The sequence below is a fragment of the Triturus cristatus genome, chromosome 2_2, assembly GCF_964204655.1.
Source record: "Triturus cristatus chromosome 2_2, aTriCri1.1, whole genome shotgun sequence".
In the NCBI taxonomy this organism is placed as follows: Eukaryota; Metazoa; Chordata; class Amphibia; order Caudata; family Salamandridae; genus Triturus; species Triturus cristatus.
In genome coordinates this window covers 21253966-21266400 of record NC_140582.1, presented here as the reverse complement: position 1 = coordinate 21266400, position 12435 = coordinate 21253966, and the positions used below count along the sequence as shown (strand labels likewise).

The 12435-nt window shown below is 47.5% G+C and overlaps 1 protein-coding gene across 2 annotated transcripts in view; it reads right to left on the bottom strand.

Annotated features, from left to right (window-relative positions):
* Nucleotides 1–12435, bottom strand: part of FRAS1 (Fraser extracellular matrix complex subunit 1) — a 1553355-nt gene that overhangs the window by 1029202 nt on the left and 511718 nt on the right. For both annotated transcript variants that reach the window (XM_085640947.1, XM_085640945.1), the window contains exons 9-10: nt 12007–12351; nt 11665–11825 (exon numbers count right to left, since the gene is read on the bottom strand). In XM_085640947.1, the coding sequence (XP_085497073.1) occupies nt 11665–11825; nt 12007–12351 (506 nt within the window). The remainder of the gene's footprint in view (nt 1–11664; nt 11826–12006; nt 12352–12435) is intronic.

Here is a 12435-nt window from a genome sequence, read left to right as displayed (position 1 = left end):
TAGTCGCAGATTCCTTAGCTTTAAATAGATACCCAAGCAATGCCATTCCCGGGAGAAGGGACTGTGGACAAATTTACACTAGGAAGTCCTACAGGACTGAGCGACCAAAATGGCCATCCCAGCGGACTGGACTATCCAGAGCAGTAATGTTTGCTGAACGTGTGCAGGCATACCCATGTTGCTGCCAGACAGATGTGCATGGCTGGGACTCCACATTGCAAAGTAGTGGTAGCAGCCTTAGCTCTGGAGGAATGAGATCTTAAGCCATCAGGAGGTTGCTACTCGGCAAGAGCATAGCAACTTTTGATGCAGAGGATGACCCACCAGGAGATGGTCCTCTGCTGCATCGCACGACCTTTCTGTGATCCAACGTATCCCACAAAGAGTTGGTTGTCTACCTGGAATTCTTTAGTGTAGTCAAGGTAGAACGACAACGCGTTTTTTGGGCCCAAGCAATGGAGTCGCTCCTCTTCTTTGGAAGGATGTGGAAAAGCATAGAAAGTGGGCAAGGTGACAGACTACCCCACATAAAATGGAGTCACTATGTTCAGAAGGAAAGAGGCCCCAGTGCGAAACACAATTTTTTCAGGGGATATCGAGAGAAAGGGAGGTTTGGACAATAGCTACAGCTCGCTCATCCGCCTGGCAAAAGTAATTGCCACTAAAAGGATGTTTTGATGGTGAGTTGCTGAAGGGGGCAAATATGCAGAGGCTAGAAAGGAGCGCACATTAGGACAGCAAGAACCAATTTAAATAGGGAGGGTTGGTTTGGCAGCCTTAGGAAGGCAGACAAAGCCGAAAGATGCCCTTCCAAGGTGCCCAGAACAGCTATGCTGGGCAAGGGACACAATAAAAGCAGAATATCAGGAAGGGAAGCAGAGAGAGAGAGTCAATAGACTTTTCTATACATAATTTTTAACATGTGCTTCACTATTGCAGACTTTGGGAAGGTGATCAGAAGCTATTAATAGCCGCCGCTCAATCTCCACGCAACAAGGCAGACAGATTCGGTGGAGGGCCCTCTCCTTCTGCTGCAACAGAAGATCCTTTCGAAGGGGCAGCCTGATCGGAGGATTGAGGTCATTGTAGAAGCTCGGGATACCAGACTCTCCATACCCAGTTCGGAGCTACAAGGACGACTTGGGCCTGGTCGTTCCTGATCTTCTTGAGAGATCTAGGCAGGAGTGGTATGGGTGGAAAGGGGTACAAGAGGCCTGAGCTCCACTCAAGACGAAAGGCATCTCCGAACAAGAGCCGCCCTGGAACCTCCAGCGTGTAAAACTGCTGAAACTGCCCATTCTCTGCAGAGTTGAACAGATCTAACCAAGGATATCACCACTGTTGTAAGAACTTCTGCCACCTTCGGATGGAGATGCCATTTATGATCGACTAGGCAACGACGGTTGAGTTTGTCCGCACTGATGTTGAGGGAACCTGCCAGGTGTTGAATTAGCAGAGATATTGCCCTACTGTTCCAGGCATGTCCAGAGACGCAGGGCCTCTTCACAAAGAGTCCACAACCCCACTCCACCTTGTATGTTGCAGTACCACATGGCGGGGTTGTTGTCTGTGAACACTTGAACTATCCTTCATTTGATGGAGGATAGAACGGCTTTCAATTCCAATCTCATTGCTCGGAGCTCCAACATATTGATATGGAGTCCGGTTTCCCCCGCAGACCAGAGTCATCTGATCGCTAACTCTCCCAGGAGGCCACCCCATCCAAGAAATGAGGCATCTTTCCCTACTGTGAAATCTAGTTGGAAGAGAGAAAGGGGTCTGCCTCTGACCCAATAGCGGTTGGTCAGCCACACCTGCAGGTCTCGCGCAGTTCCCTTCAAGATCTGGAACGGGTCAGAAAGATTCCCTTGACGCTGTGCCCACTGGAACTTCAGGTCCCACTGCATAGCCTGCATATGCCATCTGGCATGTGTCACTAGCAGGATGCAGGAAGCCATAAGTCCTAGCAGCCTCAGTCATTCTCAACGAAATCCAGGAGAGGCTAAAACATGGAGACTGAAGATCCTGGACTCGCCATTACGGGGGATAAGCCCGAAGCTGCACTGTATCCAGAATGGCTCTGATGAAAGGGAGCGTCCGAGAGGGAGTCAGGTGTTACTTCAGTATGTTAACAGTGAACCCACATGAATGCAGAAGGTTCGCCGTAGTCTGGAGATGGAAGACGACAGCCTGGGACAGGCCCGCCTTCAGCAGCCAGTCATCGAGATAGGGGAAGATTGGTACCCCTGATCTGCGCAGATGAGCTGAAACCACCGCCATCACCTTGGTTAACACCTGAGGAGCGCTGGTAAGGCCAAAAGGGAGCACTGTCAACTGAAAGGGCTCGTGGCCTACCATAAACCGCAGATCGCGCCAATGAACAGGCAGGGCGAAGATGTGGAAATAGGCGTCCAGGCGTCCTGTAAGTCTAAGGTTACCATTTGCTCTCCTGGGTGCAGGGCAGATAGGACCTGAACTAGAGTGAGCATTGTGAATTTCTTCCTTTTGAGGAAGTAGTTTAGGGCTTGTTGTCTAGGTTAGGATAAGATTAAGACCCTGGTGCTTTTTAGGGACCAGAAAGTAGCTGGAATAGCAACCACAGCCTACTTCTGGCTCCAGAACCCTCTCAATGGCTCTCTTGGCCAAGAGATTCAGGACCTCCTCCTGAAGCAAAATGAGATGATCTTCCGTCACCCAGTGCAAGATGGAGGCATGGAGGAAGGGGTAGACTCAAAGGGGAGGGAGTAGCCCCTTCAGACTATCTGGGGAAGCCACATGTCTGATGTGATGGTTTGTTAGTGGTGGAGGTGTTGGCTGATCCTGCCACTAACTGGCTGCCCATGATCTAGAAGGGCAAGTCTAAATAGGTGAGGAGGCTGAGTCTGCATAGGGGGTGGTGGACTGACCCGACACCCTGCCACCCGACCCATGGGGTCAGAACAAGCCCTCGGCCGTGTGAAGTTGTGGAACTTGCGTGGTCTTGTGGCTGGCGCAGCTGGAAACCTCTTATGTAGCCACAAAAGGCAGACTGGGGACGTGTGGCCACTGAGAGGCCCAAGGACTTGGCTGCAGCCCTTGAGTCCTTAAAGCACTATAGCGCCATTTCTGCCTTGCTTCCAAAGAGACGGTGCCATCAAAGGGCATGTCCATGAGAGAGGCCAGGACATTCCCCGAAAAGCCATAAGTTCTCAATCAGGCGTGGCGTCAAACAGCCACCGTCGATGAAAGCGCCTTGCGAGCTCTGCTGCATCTCTCCCATCTGACACTGCTTGGGAGAGGACGGTCCGGGCCTCCTCCGGGACCTGTGGTAGCATTTGTGTAACTGCTTCACGCAGCGGGAATAACATTGCAATAAGCATGCAGTGTTCACCAACCGCAATGCAAGGCTGGCATAGAAAAAACGTTCTTACCCCACCAATCCAGTCTCTTGGATCCCCTGTCTGGGGGAGCAGAAGGGAACACGCCATGGGAGGTAGAGCCTGGATCACCAAGCTCTCTGGGGTAGGTTGGGTAGTGAGGAATCTTGGGTCATCCAGAGCAGGGCGGTGGGGCCAGTCAATTGTCCTATTCACAGGAGCCCCTGAGCTGGGCTTGAACCAATAAGACATCTGTAAGGGCCTCATTAAACGGCAGCAAGAGTTCCAAAGAGGAGACATCAGGCTGCAGGATCTCCGTCAAGATATTAGTCTTGACCGCCACGGAAGGGAGGTGAAGGTCTAGGACCTCAGCTGCCCGTCGCACCCCAAAGCAAATGACGCTCCATCTCCATCTTGCGTAGCCAAGGAAGGAGGGGGGGGGGGTGGATGGGGGGAGGGGGGGAAGCATGTCAGAATATGGAGAGGTGTCCAGTCCACTGGCCTCACCCAATTCATCATACCAGTCTATTTCCTGATAAGGCTGGTCTTCTAAAGGGTCCAGCGTCCCCTCCAAATTTTCTCCCATTTTCAGCCCCTCAGAATAGGGCTCAGGTAATGGCCTAGAGGCACTGTTGGTGCCAGAAACTACAGATGGTCGACGTAGTACCGGCTCCGGGTCATCAGGGATCAGAATGGAGCTGGCGTGGCCGGGGGCACCAGTGGCGCACAGACCATCGGTGTCAGGGAAGGATGCAATAGCTCAACCAGCATCGGACCGGATCAACAGCAGGACATTGGCATAGGAGCCTCTGGTGCGGAACCTTGTGGAGCACCATCTGACCCCCACAGGGCCTGAAGGCACGTTGGAAGCAACAGGCTGCCCAAAAGTGAGGCGCATGACCTTATAAGATTGCTGAAGGGGTGGGGGGGTGTGCAGGCTGCGGAAAATCAGGGAGGCAAGGAGCCGTCCCAGCCACAGGTTCCAAAGAATGAGGCATAGAATGCAGAGGCTCCTCTGTCGCGCCAGCCACAGGACGGGGAGAAGTTGAAGCATGCTTCGACTTCTTGTGCTTCTTACCAGAGTGTCCTGATGCTTTGGAAGAAGAGGACTGGGGACTCCTTGAGAGGCACCCGAAACTTCCTTTTGACCGGGACTGTGAACGAGATCCCCAAGGAGTCTCTCGATATGGTGCCGGGCCTCAAGTAGCTTTAGGGACTGCTCCCTCAAAGCCTTTGGAGCCATAGCCTGGCAGTTGGAGCACAAATTTCAGTCATTGTTGCGCTCCAGGCACCACAAGCAAACCAGTTGCGAGTCCGTCACCGACATGGCGCACTGAATGGTGCCACACTGTTTGAACCCAAAAGTCTTCCTAGACATGAGGAAAAAACCTACACACCAAATAGGGGACAACTAAAGTTGGTAAAAGCCTGTCAAAAAGTGACAGAGGATAGTTCTCTTCAAAGATCAATATTTGACTGGCGCAGAAAAAAAAGAAGTGATGTCAGCATGCCATAGTAGCACCTATATAGGTGACGCGGCCGATGTCACACAGAGCCGACAGACGCAACCTACCGGATGCAGGGGTACCACTTGTGAGAAAGTGCCATCTTTCTTGCATGGTATGCCCCCACTTTTTGCTGAATTGCTGAATGTACTTTGACTGAGTGTGCCCTGGACTCCTGCCAATCAGGTGCCCAGGGCCTATGTTCCTTCCCTAAAACAAACCAAACCCAAATTGGAAAACCCTGGCCACATGTCAGCCCCTGGTAAATGGTACCCTAGGTACCCAGGGCCTTGTGACCAGGGAAGGCCTCGAAGGGCTGCAGCACTCCTTGTGTCACCCTTAGGGGCCCTGTACCCTTACACACACACACTGCCCTGGCAGGGTGAGTGTTTGGGTACAAGACAAAAACAAAGTCGACATGACACACATCCCTGTGCCATGCCCATCACCTACACTGCCATGGCATACATCAGCCATCCCCTACAGTGCCCAGGTCCATTCCTGAGCACTGTAAGTGCAGTGCTGTCATTTAAGAGTACATGGTGCTGAGAGCTTGTCAAACACGAGCTCCACAGCACCATAATGGCAACACTAAAGACTGAGAAGTTTGGTATCAAACTTCTCAGCACATTAAACCCACACTGATGCCAGTGTGGGATTTAATGTACCAAGCACCCCAGAGGGCATCTTAGAGGTGCCCCCTTAAACCTAACCTACAATCCACGTCTACTCTGAGGCTGCCTAGGCTGCCACCCAGCAGACATGTTGCTGGACCCCTGGGTAGGAGAGCCCCTGCTCTCCTGGGCCTGCAACAATGCACATCCTGGGCGAGGTGCTAAATCTCCTCCCCCAGGATGGGCAGGGGGAAGCTTCAAAGGAATGCTGCCTCTGTGAGCTTCCAAAGGCCACTGCAACCCGCCACTCTGGCGGGAAGCTTTGGCCGGAAACCCCAAATAAGGACAGGGGATGTGCCAGCCTGCCAACCCCACCCCTCAGGTGGGGGAGGCAAGGTGAAGCACATCTCCGGGCTCTCGCCATCTTGAAGATGGGGAGCCCTACCCTATTAGGACTAGGCTACTGCCCCCCACCCACAGGAGAGAGGCAGGATAGGGGGTGTACCCACCCCAGGAAAGGGACCCATTCGTCCCTGCCCTTCACCTACCTGTAACGCCCCTAAATCTAGTATTTAGGGGCACCCTCAACCTTCCTTCCCCAGATTCAAAACTACAAAGAAGAGCAAGAAGAAAGAAGACCTGCCCTGCAGCTGCTAAAAAGAGGAAGACACCAACTGCTTTGGCCCCAGCCCTACCGGCCTGTCGACCCTCGAACCTGCTCCTGCTCCAACCCAGCATCTCTTGTGGCCAGCAACCTCACAAACCCCGGAGGAACTGGCTACCTTTTGGCTCTAAGCCCCTGGGACTCCCATGAGTAGAGTCTCTACTCAAAACCTACCTCTAATCCCTGGCAGCAGCCCGGAACCGCGAACCCAGCACACTCTGCACCAGCCAAGCCTGGCCAGTGCCGGAGTGAACAAAGACCACGAGGACGACCCCACGGCGACTGTGATCCCGAGTCCGGCACCCAAGGACCTCCCTCGAAACTCCTGAAGAAGCCTGCAGCCTCAGAACAAGGTGCCCCCAATACCGCGATCAACAGAGGGTAAGATTTCCCGACACCAAAAGGCACCCCTGCACGCGGCGCCCCGCGGAACCCTGTGCCCAATCCCGGGGTACCTACCTATCCTCCAACTACCCAACTTACCTCTCGAAGTGGTGGTGGCACCTGAAGAGTCCTCGTCCCCGAGCTTGCAGTCTTTTTCTAAACCGGAGATTTTCCACTGAAATCAATTGAGCGCCCGAAGGCTCAAAAGCACCCTGCACCCAGCCGCCCGAGTGGCCCTGGCAGTGAAAACTCTACACCTACCTACTTCCCCACTTGCCCTGAGTAAGTGACCAGGAGCCCAGCTCCCACAGCCGCGTGGCTTGCCAGTCAGCAGCCACCAACCAAGGCCCCCCTATCCCTCATAGGATAACATTGGGCCTAACTCTCTCTGCACCCGGCCGCCCTAGAGTCGCTGAGGGTGAGCCAACTGTACCTACCTGACACTGGGGGACCCCTGAGTCTATGCCCAGAACCTCAACTCTGCCAGTCGAGTACTTACCCTTAAACCGATAACTCTATTTTCCTCATAGGGTAACATTGACTGGCTTTTTCCTGAAATTTCTTCTAAGTGTGGACTTTTCAAATCTTACAATATTCACACAAAAAACAGCCGAGTAACGAAAACGAAATTACTCACCTGCTCTTAGGTGAGCTCCCAGTGCTGGATCTTGGTGCCCAGCACTGACTCTGCAAAATATTTGCAACTGTACTTACCCGTAACCCAATTTTCTCCCTTAGTCATCGACTGTACATTCTTCTAAGTGTCAATTTCTGCAATCTTTCAATATTCTTCAAAAATTGTATAATATCTGAAAACGTAATTACTTACCTGTTTTGGATAAAGGTCCCAGTACTGAGTCTAGGCACCCAGTACTGGATTACAAAAGTAACGAGAACATACTGTACCTGCAACTTGAATTTTCTTCCATAGGGAATCATTGACTGTTTTCTTTGAAATATTTTCTAAGTGTCAACTTTTAAAATAGCTAAATATTGTTTAAAAATCATTACAGTAATTAAGTCGACTTTCATCACTTGATTCTGAGTACTGACCCAGGACTGAATCTAGGATCCAGTCCTGGAATTCCAAAAGTAATCTAAAAAGTAATCTGTTGCAAATAACTTGAATTTTCCATTGAGCTCAATGCATTGTTTTGTTTAAAATAGAGTTGCCTATTGCAACCACTTGTAACTGTTTACAAAAGTCAATTGCATATTGCAAAAGTATTTATATGAAACATCTCATTCTGAGAAAGTATATTTTAAATCCAAGTGTTGGTTCTAAAATAAAACAAGCATATATTTTTTATATATAAACCATTGGCCTAGAGTTCAGTTATTGAGTGTGTGAGACCATTTGCTGACAGTGTGTACAACAAATGCTTTACACTGTCCTCTGATACTGCCTTACTGCTCGACCAAGCTACCACTTTAGAGAGTAAGGCTATATCTAACTTTAGCCTCTGTCAAACCCTGGGGGACTGTGGACTCTGTACACCCTGTACCTATTAAGGAACAGTATATACAGAGCCACTTTCTCACACCACTCCAAGAAAAATCTTCTGGATTCAGTCCGATGCCTGGGAAATTCAAAGGTAAGGAATCTGTTGCTAGATGTCCCTATCAGATACAGCATGTCAATTTTACTGCTGGCAGACATAAGTCTGTTGTTCATTTCCAGAAGTAATATTTTTGAGTCATTATCTTCTGATGAGCGTTGGATTTGCTTAAAGACATACTTCTTAAGTTTTGTCTTACATGTTCCATTTATCAGTCAGTTTTGAGTCCAAGTTTTAAATGAACCTACTTCTGCTTCCTGGCTTGATACTTTGTCTTTTCAGTGGTTCTGGCTTTGATTATGTCATTCTTTTCATGAGAGAGCTTGTGAAAAGTGATTGTCAGCTCACTTTCTTTACTGGATCTACAGGTTTTGAACATGATCTTTCCGTCAACACAGATGGCAAATTTACCACACAGAAGGTAAACACAATCATTAGGGGGCTCAAAGCCACTACTTAGGAGGTGATTTCTGTAGTGGGTCACTTAAGGCAAAAGCAGGCCTGCACTCCTTGTTTTCTGTAGGGGTTTGTGATAAAAAGAAAGTCCAACAGCTTGCAATTAAGGTCGGAGCATATATTTGCTATAGCATTTGCAATATTCACAGCCCTCTGTGTGGGCTTTTTAGGCACCTGAGAAAAGTGACTGAGGGAGTGCATGGGCAGCCCGGCAATGATGTATGTGTTAACAGTTTCTGAATGTATTGTTAGCGCTGGCCAATAGAAAGAGACAGGTGGAAAAGAGCTTTTATACATTGGCTTAAAACAATACCAGAGAATGTGTTATACATGGCTTTATTCTGTTCCATTGACATGTTGACTGATGCCATCGGATTCCATGTCACTGCACTTCCTTTTACCTATTCATAGTCTGAATAACTGCATGGTAAGCAAGAAGCATTGGTAATGCATTGGTTTCGCCTGTGCAATGAATAAAGAGCTGTTTTCATCAATCAGCGTCCAGGAAAAGGAAAGAGCTCCCTGACAAATATCATGGGAGTGGAGAGGATGAGGTGTAGCGGCCAGAGTTGCTGCCTCGAGAGCTAGGGTCCCGGTTCGAATCTCAGCGGTGCAGCGCAACATCCTGTGATTCCATGCACATCACTTAGTCTCTCTGAGTGATAAATTGTTTTTCAAATATGCTGCGAGAGTACAAGGCAAAACTTTATGAAAATATAGTTCCACCAAAGCAAATGTTAACAGTACTTTGCGAGCGGGAAACTGATGAGAGAAGTAGTCGAGGAACAAGTATTGATAAATGCAGGAAAATATGCTACAGCCAATACAAATGAAAAAAAAGGTAAGTGGCACGCACAGGAACCAATGAGAAGCCAGGAAAGAGAAGAGGCGGGATGCAAGTCCCTTTTAAGATTATATTAAAAAGCAACAGATTTCTCAAGCACAGCACAAGCGCTGTACAGGCGAAACCTAAAAACAAGGAGTGTCCGTTCTGAGGCACACCCCGTTTTCTTTGACCTTTAAGGTCTAGGCATAGCCCGTAAACCTTACTAAACATGCAGAGGACATGTAGCAAATGATCCAGTGAACACTGAACAATGTTAATAGTCAGAAGGAGATCAGCTGTACTAACTTTCAATGTGAGAAAACTGCAAGTGAAAATGAGAATGTTTCTTTTATCACCAAGGACGCTGCTGGTGAGCACAATATCAAATAAATAATAGAAGTAAGCAAGACCAAGTTAACGTCCAGAGAGAGGACAAAACAGATAACAGGAGGGTCTGAGGTTTTCATTTGGGTGACAATATTAAGAGACCGCAATAGACAGCGCTATGCGAGCATATATCTAAAATCTTGTATGTGGATTTCACGCATCCACAGTCAGCAAATGTATCTCAAAACTTACATTGGTTTAATAAAGCAACAAAAGACAAATGTATATCAAGATTAAAACACAAAACTATTTTACCGCTGGCAATGGCGAATCAGACTGCTTGCACCTGTGGAAACTATTTTTAACGTGTTCAAGCCCTCTTTTAGGAGTCAGTAAATGATCACGGACACTTAAGCAGGTTATTTTTTTATTTTTTATAATGCATGCCATTTCCTTTAAGGAAAACAAGACTTTTAAAAAAAAATTAACTTTATTTAAATGCATTTACAGACCTAATTATTTGCTGACCCCTCCAGTAGGCTACCATCCTTGTGATGGCATCCAATCAGAATACGTCGCAATTTGCAGCTTACCTAATTACTCTTAATGAGGTAGGTTGGATTACGACCCTCTATGAATGGGAATTGTGTGAATCGAACTACTGAAACATAGGTTGATTCATAAAATTGTGTCGGCTGCCATGTGTGGGTGCGTCACGGGATGCTACGAGACGTGGTCTATTCATCATGCAGGATATTACTGCGCTTGCTAGTGACGTAGTACCTCTTTCTGCGGAAGGCTGGCGGCGGGAAAGGATGAGCATTGTGCTGCCGTTCCCCCTTCCGGATGCAGCCGTGGATGAAGTATAAAATGCAGTGCTCACGCTTGCGTGTTTTTTTTTTCCTTAAAGTAAGTTTTCCTCCATTTATTTCCAATATTTTAGGCAAACTTGACATGAGTTTTAAAGATCATCGATTCTGCTGTTTATCACGCAGGAGTATTTCATGCCCAAAAAGCAATCTACCCTCAGGCGCCATTTGTCAATAATGAACATGGTGCGGTGCATGTTACATCTCAAATGCCATTAGAAATGCAGTGAGAACAAATGCACGGCCTAATATCGGGCGCCGCCGCTGCTCTGGACCTAACGGCTCATTAATGTGCAATTTATTATTCAAGGAACTAAAAAAAGCAGAGTAAAGTAGCTTTTTCAGTAGTTCTGCAGTTGTTTCCTACTGCTTATGCCTTACTAGACAACCACTCTGCACATAAAACGCACAACCAGTCCAAACATGCCTAGCTGTTCATCAGCATTTCCGCTATCTAAATGCGCATTGACAACAGAGTCCTACAGTCCTACGTGGACAACAAATGTGGAGATCAGATTCACACCAACCAAATTCAATTCAAGGGAAACACGTAATTTAACCAAAGAGTACAGCAAAACACTGCCTGTTTCTATTTCACAGAGCTAAGTGCTTCTCCATAGGTTATATTGTCAATTGTCTATTACCATTTTACTAGGTAGAAAACCTTTAAAATGATTTTAAAGGCTTGATGGACACGGAAAACATTTTCTACAAGCAAAAACAAAACAGAGAACGCAGTCGCCACTCAGTCTGTTAATGATAGTTGTCTGTTAAAAGTGAGGTAGATCAGTTATTAATATGAAGCATTTTGAAGTGGCAGTTTGAGTGGAGAGCCTTGACTTAATTATTAGACTGAATTACTGTGTCGCGAAATGATGCAAGTCTAAAAAGTGTGTCACCAACATGAAAAGTTTGGAAAGCACTGCGATATCCTGTTAACAAAGCTAATTGCAGCCATTATAGCAGACTTCTAAAAAGCATGCATACCTTTTTAAATGTAATCATCTGTAAACTTTCAGCTAAAGGAAGGTCTCTTTAGTAGGGGTAACACGGTAATGAAATAGTTTTAACGTAAGCTTATTAATCAGGAGTTTCATGCCTTACCTCTTCCGTTTTACCTGACTTGAATTCAATTTTCTTGGAGCTGGGTATATAATCAATTCCGGGAGTGGCAGAGGGTGGATCTGAAGGACGCGTGGCACACCACACTGAGGTAGGAGTGGAAAGGTCAGTGCCATGCCGGAATACTGGAATATCGATAGTGCCTGCGAACAAGGCAGACGTTAAGTAGGCAATACCTCAGAACACCACTCAGATATGCTACTCAGAGGTGAACTACAGACTAGTCAGCATTTCATTGAGACAAAAAAATCAGTCGTTTAACAAAGCCCAAACAAATGTTACACATAACAGTTCATTTGAGGGACAAAATTGCCTATCACTAACCTGCATCTTCACTGATAGTAAATGTAGCATTCCCCAGGGATACTGTTGAGACATCATTAGGCCCTTCAATTACAACTTTTGCAGATGCAATGCTGCCAAGCCTGGCATTGTTGGAAGGATCAATGAGAGCAATTTCAAATTCCTCCTCCTCTTCATATTCGCGGTCATCAATTAGTGTAACGTCACAGGTTGTCATCACCACACCAGGTCCAAAAACAATGCGGTTCTCATAAGACATTCCTCGAGATTTATAATCAGACCCTGATTCGAGTGCAAAGAGGCTGCTACCCTTGGCAGATTTTGGTACAGTGTAGCAAACCGCGGACACGACGATACTGGAATCCCCTATAACAAAATAAAATAAAAGCAACAATTTTGCAATTTTCGCACTCAGGTATTTTATTGGTTACTGATAGGACATTAATGTAT